The following is an 8,301-nucleotide window of genomic DNA, read 5'->3' as shown; positions in this document are numbered from 1 at the left end:
ATTTAACAAAGTCCCCAAAATCTTATCACAAATGTTCTTCTCTATATGCATAACATCAAGGTTGTGTCTAACCATATGAGTACTCCAATATGGTAATTCAAAAAAAATGGACCTTTTCTTCCAAGGGCAATCAGTACAAGTTTTTTGTTTCGTCTTACACTTCCCAAAACTATTCTCATAACCAGATAACAGATGCTCAACCTCTATTCCCATTAACATTTCAGGACTTTCTCCCATTTCCACTTCACCATTAAATCGCCTCTTATCAGACCTCCACTTGTGGTTAGGAGGCAGAAATTTTCTATGGTTCAAATACACAACTTTCCTCGAATGTTTCAAATAGGTTGACGAGGTCTGATAGTGGCATGAAGGACATGCTAAGTGCCCTTTAGTGCTCCAACCTGATAAGACTCCATATCCAGGAAAATCACTTATCGTCCATAGGAGGCTTGTGTGTAATTGAAATGTACTATCACGTCTTGCATCGTAAGTTTGTATTCCAACTTCCCATAATTCATTCAACTCTGCAATTAACGGCTGCATATATACATCGATATCGTTTCCAGGTTGTATGGGGCCTGGAATTAAGGTAGAAAGAATTCTATATTCTGGTTTCATGATTAACCAGGGGGAAGGTTGTAATTAACAAGTATGACTGGCCAGGTACTGTGAGAATTATTCATTGAACGATAAGGATTGAATCCATCAGATGCTAAACCTAACCTAACATTTCTAATTTCTCCAGCAAAATCTGGATACTTGGCATCCATAGAATTCCACCCCAGACCATCAGCTGGATGCCTTAACCTCCCATCCCTCTTTCGTGCTAAAGCATGCCATGTCATTAATCTAGACAATTCAGTGTTTAAGAACATTCTTTGCAGCCTTGGTTTCAAAGGAAAATATCTCATCACCTTTACTGGGATTTTATGTTCCTTTGACACATTATTTTTTTCACTACCAGTATCCTTATTTTCAACTTCTCTCCATCTTGAAGCTTCACACGTTTTGCAAAAATCCAGTTTTTCATTTTCACCCCAAAATAACATGCAGTCATTTGGACAAGCATGTATTTTTTGGTAGTCCAGACCTAGATCTTTAATCATACCCTTTGCAGCATTAAAAGAGGATGGTACATTGCAATTTAGGAAAACTTCCTTAATCAACTTAAGCAAATCGCTAAATGCTGACTCACTAAATCCGTGAATACACTTTAGTTGGTAGAGCCTAACTATGAAACTTAATCGAGTGAACTTAAGACACTCAGGATACAAAGGCTGCCCACCCTCCTCAACAAGCCGGTAAAATTTTTTTGCATCGTCATCAAGTCCCTTTCTAACTCCATGTTCACTATCATTATTACAATTCTCATATGTGTTACGTATCATTGCCTCTAACTCATCTGCTAAACCCATACCTATATCACTGTCCATGTTATCATCGACATCATTATTCTTATGGTTTGACACTTCATAAATCCATTCAGTGGACTGTGGACAAACACCATTGCAGATGAGATGTTCCTTTATAACGCTTTCACCATACCAATAACGATTACTACACTTTCTACAAGGACATTTCAACTCATTTCCTGATGCATATTCAGAAAATGCATTTGTAATAAAAGCTTTAACCCCCATCCTATATTTATCACTATATCTTGGAAGTGTTACCCATTTTTCTCCTTCAACATCCATTCTCTACATGATTATTCAACAAAAAATAAATTAAACAAACAAACAGTACTTTATTATGCTTGACAGGTCGTTAACACAAAATATGACAACAAATATTCAAAGAGTTATACTAGCAGGGCATAAACACAAATTTAGAACAAATTCAACTAGCATCATAAAACAGGGCATAAACACAAATTTAAAACAAAAAGCAGAGCTCATAAATTTAAACTAACAAGAAACCCAAAAATTATACTAGATCATAAAAACTCTCAAATAACAGAGCACACACACAAATTTCAGAGCCTTCACACAAATTTCAGTAAGAAAAAAATTTAAAAATGAGTAACAGCAAGAAAAATCTAACCTTCAAATTAAATAACAGCTTTAGCTATTTATAAAAATAACCTTCAAATAACCTGCCAAAATGCATGTCAAAAAATAAATGTGGGCTATATATACATATATACATATAATCAACAACTTCTAATGCAACTTCTATATGAATCAATTTAATCTATAATCGATTTTACCTCTAATCAATTAAATGTATTATACCTCAAATCGATTTTAGGTATCATCAATTTTAACACAAAGATGAGTATCGAGAGAGAGAGAGAGATGAGTATAGAGAGAGATGAGTATCGAGAGAGAGAGAGAGATGAGTATAGAGAGAGATGAGTATCGAGAGAGAGAGAGATGAGTACCTGTGCTGTGAGAGAGCGAGAGAGATAGAATAGATGTGAGAGGGTGAGAGAGATAGAATAGCTGTGAGTGAGAGAGATAGAATAAATTTTGGTACTAATTTTGCCCGCCAATCTAACCCGCCTAAATATTTCGGTCAATTTGACCAAAAGTGTAACTGCTATTGTAACATATTTTAAACCGTGTTGCAATAGCTTATTTGTTTATAATATTATTTAAAAAGCATTAAATCACTGCAACACTTTCCTATCTTATGCAACATATTATAAAACATTGCAACAGATAAGCAACTATTTGACCTACAGCAACACTTTATGCAACAGAAATGTACTTGGGGCTTGCAATAGCCAATATATGGTGTAGTGCAAACTCGCTGTTGCAGTTGCAGGTGAAGCAGCAAAGACCGTACCAAAGGAGAAGAGTGATTATACTGCTGAGGACATAGCATCAATTGCTAAGGATGCTAAGGTACGACACTTACTGCATAGTGCCATTGATAATGTAATGTCAAATAGGGTAATCAACTGCAAGACTGCTAAGGAGATATGGGATGCTCTGGAAACAAGGTGTCAGGGAACTGACACAATTAAGAAGAACAGGAAGACAATACTCACTCAAGAGTATGAACACTTTGACTCAAAGACTAATGAGTCATTGAATGATTTATATGATAGATTTGTCAAACTTTTGAATGATTTGTCATTGGTTGATAAAGAGTATGATCTTGAAGATTCAAACCTTAAGTTCATGTTAGCTCTTCCTGAATGCTGGGATTTGAAGGCAATGACAATAAGTGTAATAACCCCAATTTTTGAGAAATTTTGAAACCCTTATGAATAGTGTTTTTGCTGAACGATAAAACTTTTCATGCCACGCTATGTAGGGGTTCTGTTATTGATCTTATGGGATATTATTAGTACTCTATGTGGTATATAAGTGTATGTAAAGATCGTCAGAATCCAATTCCGAACACTTTGATTTTTCCCGGAAATCCACAAGATACGGAGAGAATTGAGTATAAGGTAACAGGATAAAAAGGATTGAAATTAAAGGATTATAGGAGAGGATCATAAAAGGAATATAATATATTGAGAAAGGTTAAGGGAACCTAAGTAATAAGATCCCGGGTATGATCCCTCAAACGATAAACGAGAACGAAAGATAAGCGAACCGTAAAACTAATAAGTGACCAAGAGACAAGCTTGTACAAGAAGCCAGGGATTGTGACATCATCAAACCACAAGGTGTGGACAAGTGGGAGCATTATGACATGTGCAAGGTGACACAAGCATGACATAGAAGGTAAGGAAGTGTGGTTGAATTATAACCACACAAAATCAAGGTTAATTAAGTCATTAACCAAAAACAACACAAAAATCAACCAACCAAGCAAATCATTTCATTTTCATCAAACAAAACACAAAAATCTCTTTCTTCCCAAGCTAGCTCTCGGCCCATTTCTTAAAATTTGAAGATCCAAGCTCCACCACTTACTATTTAGCAAGGTAATTATCTAAGCTTCCCCATGGATAGTTACATACTTCCTATAAGTTTAAGCTTCTAATTCCAAGCCAATCTTTTTCTATAAATCAAGGAAGAAAATGGTGAATAGTAACCTTCAAGAAATAACTTTAGTTTTCTTGAATTTTTATGAAAGATTAAGGTTATACAAGCAAGGATCAAGGTTCTTTAGGCATTCAAAGCTCTTGTGTTGTGTTAAAAAGCTTCAAGGAAGGTATCATCTCTTAACCAAGCTTTTTTATTGAATGTTAAGAGCATAATATGAGTATTTTAGTTCATGAGAGGCTTGATGGTTGTGTATGTAGAGATTAGTGAGTTTTGGGATGTTGTTGGATTGGTAAATGTTGTTGTTTTGATTAAAAGAACTTAAGTATGGTTAAAGTTAAGCTTAGGCATAAGTATGAATGTTAAACTTGAATTGGTTGGGGCTGTTATGATGTGGTTTGGATGGATGTTGGTTGTATGATTGATTTGAGGTTGAATTGTTGTCACACCCCTAACTTAAATAGCGAAATAAATATAGCTATTACATCTTTTTAATGAAGAATACACAACCAAAATCCAAGATCTTACAGTTTAGGGTTTGGAACAGCCCAACACTACCAACTATTACATCTGATTACAAATACCGAGTCCTCACACAACTATTATTACTTATTCTACCTGAGCTCGAACATAAGCATCAGCATCACAGGTCTTACGGGTAGTCTGCTTGAATCTAACCATAGCTGCTAGCTGTAATATAAGGGTAAAGCAAGAAGTGAGCCAAAAGCTCAACAAGTGCTAATAGTACAACGCAAAACATAAATCGAGATATACCTTTAGGAATGACAATGGAAAGACATAATCAATGATAACGAGAGATAAAACTTATGTGAGTTGGCATCATTTTGCTTGCATCAAAACAAATTTTAAAAATCATTCTTAATCAAAATCATTTTATGACGCTACGGATTACAGCCGGTGATCAGCCGCGAAGTAATCCCAAACCTCGCTGGGTTCTAAAACATTATTGGGAATCCCTAGGCAACTTTTAAGCCTAATATAAGTGTGGAAAGGACTCGCGTCTCAGTCCAGATCCACCATTCAAAGAAAACATTTATCCCCCTTTGGGACTGAAAAATCCACATTTTAATCATTTTAAAAACTGATGCCGATTTATGACAAAATCTCTTTCGACTGTAATCATTTTTATCAAGGGATTATAGATCAACTTGAAACACTGGAAATATGACACTAAATCTCAGGGCCATGATCCACTAGACTTTACTATATTAGGGTAATTGAGAGGTTTCCATAAACAAGAACTTTGACAAGGAAATTGAGCAAGGCTATTGGATAATATGAAAGAGTAATGCCAAACTAGGCTTAAAGCAATGGTTGTAGACAAGGTATAGGTATTAGAACATCAAGAAGATAAGCATCACTGGTTCCAATAGGATAGAGGTGTTAAAATATAAAGAAAGTGATCATCAGCTCAAGATATAACAGGGTATCAAGCTTTTAGGGTAAGGATAGGGTTATCAAACAATCATGAATGAATTTAAGAAATGATTGGCTTTTAGGTATCAAGATAAAGTTTCTATCGAGGTTATTTCAAGAGTTGAATCAAAGCATCAGGGTGCAATATCAAGATTTCTCAGGGATCAATAGCATGATAATCAAAAGGATCAATAAGGTATTATAACAAATCTCTATTTTATCATGGCATTAAACTATCATGAAAGACTTTTGAACTACTTGCAATACATACTCGAGGGTTCATGGCATCTCTATGTAACTCAAAGATAAACAAAAGATACGCTTGATTTAAATATATCAAAATGACTCAGGATAATTGCATCGATATATATATGAACTGTTTACAGTAAATACGAAGGTCAAGTTGAATCACTTGCCTTTAGATAGACTGGTCTGGTCTGACTGGTAGGAGCAACAACTGGAGCTTCACTCGACTTTTATGGCAAGTTTTCCCTCGTCTCGAGATCCTACATAAATAATAATAATCCTCATTATAATATATTCTTACCATCTTAACCTATTTACAACCCGAAATTAAACATGGATGGCACTTAGGCCTATACGCACTTAATTCATATCCACCATTATATTTTCAAATGTACACACGTAGCCACATAATCACATATCGTATATTAATACCAAATAACATCATATACACCATAATGCCACACTAGGCTTGGATGATCTCGACTCACCACTTAAGTCACTTGGTCGCTAACTAAACAAAGTCTTCAAATTTGGGCTTCCTAACTCAATGTGCCTTTCCTAAATTATCCAAAATCTATTGACCCTAACTTGTGTCTTTTTCTCTACTGACCTTATACTATCTTACAACTATGGTGGTTGACCTAATACTCACTTCTAAGTGTTCTAAAACTATGTGATAAGTGAAAGTGCTCACTGGTGCAAATTTCAGAAAGGTAACTAAGGTTTCTTGAGTGCATTAGACACTCTTAAACTACAAGTTTTTCTTCAAAATTTTTACACAAGACTCTCCTGACCTAAGGGCATCTCACAAGCTTGATGTGGCTCAAAGGCCTGGCTTGGGCCTTCTTGGGCCTAAGCTAAAAGTCCAAGGTTCCCCTGTTTTTCTGGGCAGAAAATGCCCTGACTTGAATTAACTTGTGACACATGGTTCTAGCTCATATCCTATGAACTATGGTTGGAAAAACTTCTCTGACATACCCTCTAACTAAGGCCCAATTGGGCCTAATGAGGGCCTACCCATGACATGGCCAAATCTCCCTATTTCTAAGTTACAACAAAACTGTCCCCTGCTGGACAGATTTTGTTATTCTACTTGTGCACCTAACCAAATGACATGCAAACCTCCAACCAACTCCTAAAACCTATTATATACTCCCCATACTAACTTCTGGTAGCTTGGGACTCAAAGTGCACATCAATGACATGGTCAAAACTCACTCTAAACCTCAGGGTATTAAACTGATTTTTCTGCAGAAACTATAACTCTCATTTTTCCAAGGTTTTGACTTGACAACTCAACTAACAAAAACTCAATACTTAAACCAAGACTTATACATGGTAATCTACTGAACTAACTCCTTTATTCTCAAAATAAAATTGGGTGAGATCATCCATTCCTAAAAACAACAACATGCAACTAAATATATAACATGCAACTCATGGAAAGCACATAACAAGATTTCGGCTAGGCATAAAGTTGTAAATGCTTGCAAAATCGACTTGCACCTAATACTTATCCTTAATAATTATGAAATATAACTCCTTTTAAGTATTAATAAGAAATTCATCATGGAAACAATCTATTTAAGCACATCTATTTCGAATTTTATAGATAACAACATGATTTCGAAAAGAATAGCATGCAAAACATGGTTGATCATCATTTTAATGTCTTAAAACTAGCATGCATGGCTAAACATAAATTTATAATGAGATTTCAGTAGCATGCAAAGGATTTTAAAGCATGATATCTCCATAAAACACTTAGTTAGCACATATACATAATATATCTCATAGAGAGCTCTTGAATTCACAAGAATCAAGAGTTTCTCTTTGGAGATCACACAAAACTACACATGCAACCATGAAACTTCATCTTCCAAATCACAAAACTCTTGGGAAGTATATAAAATAAATGTAGGTGAAAGAATTACACTAGGGAAGATGAAAAATGGAATGAAAAATGGAAGGGAGTGGGGGAAATGGGGTTCGGCCGAGAGCAAAAGGGAGGGAGGGGAAGAGAGAAATTTTTGTGGTGTGTTGGAGTGTGAAATGATGAATGACTTCTCTCCACTTTGATTTGTTTATTTTATGCTATTTGGTTGACAAGTAATGAGTGGAAGTGAGAACTTACAAAAATGTCCCTTGGCTAAAGTTAGGCCATTTTGCATGCAAGGCTAAGGTAGTAATTTGGTAATAATCAAATGAGTTAGTGGGGTTGAAAAAGTCTTATTTGCCCTTTGAGAGAATAGAAAGAGAGTTTGCATGCAAGGTTATTCATGAAATTTGATAATTATAACAAATAAAATTTGTAAAGATTTATTTTTATAAAATAAAATACAAGTTCAAAAATTATAAAATTTATACCATAAAATAACTTGTATTTTTAGAGACTTTATAAAATCATTTTCAAAATTTGTGATCAAAATGCCTTTTAAAAGAAGATTTTTCCAAAGCTTAGAATATTCCTTATAAATCAAAAATAAAGAAATTAAATAAACTCTTGCTTTGAAAAATCGTATACTACCCAAAGCAAATTTATAATGCAGAAATTTTCACTCACACAAACGTACAATCATTGAATATATTTTTATTTGACTTAATATTATACTAAATTCACAAATAATATTACATAAAATGCCGGTCGTAACATCCTCTCCCCCTTAAGGGA

At 34.7% G+C, this 8,301-nt stretch overlaps 1 protein-coding gene across 1 annotated transcript; it reads right to left on the bottom strand.

Moving 5' to 3' along the window:
- Positions 1-620: 620 nt before the first annotated feature.
- Positions 621-1,697, bottom strand: LOC141718433 (uncharacterized). The gene has a single exon (XM_074520813.1). It carries the CDS (start codon positions 1,695-1,697, stop codon positions 621-623), a length of 1,077 nt encoding a protein of 358 aa, XP_074376914.1.
- Between the last annotated feature and the right edge of the window lie 6,604 nt (positions 1,698-8,301).

This window comes from Apium graveolens, chromosome 4 (assembly GCF_009905375.1).
Source record: "Apium graveolens cultivar Ventura chromosome 4, ASM990537v1, whole genome shotgun sequence".
Classification (NCBI taxonomy): domain Eukaryota; kingdom Viridiplantae; phylum Streptophyta; class Magnoliopsida; order Apiales; family Apiaceae; genus Apium; species Apium graveolens.
This window is presented reverse-complemented; position numbering and strand designations above follow the sequence as displayed.

Excerpts from the sequence above, each read along its gene's own strand:
- LOC141718433 (XM_074520813.1), bottom strand. The coding sequence starts at position 1,697 with ATGGATGTTGAAGGAGAAAAATGGGTAACACTTCCAAGATATAGTGAT.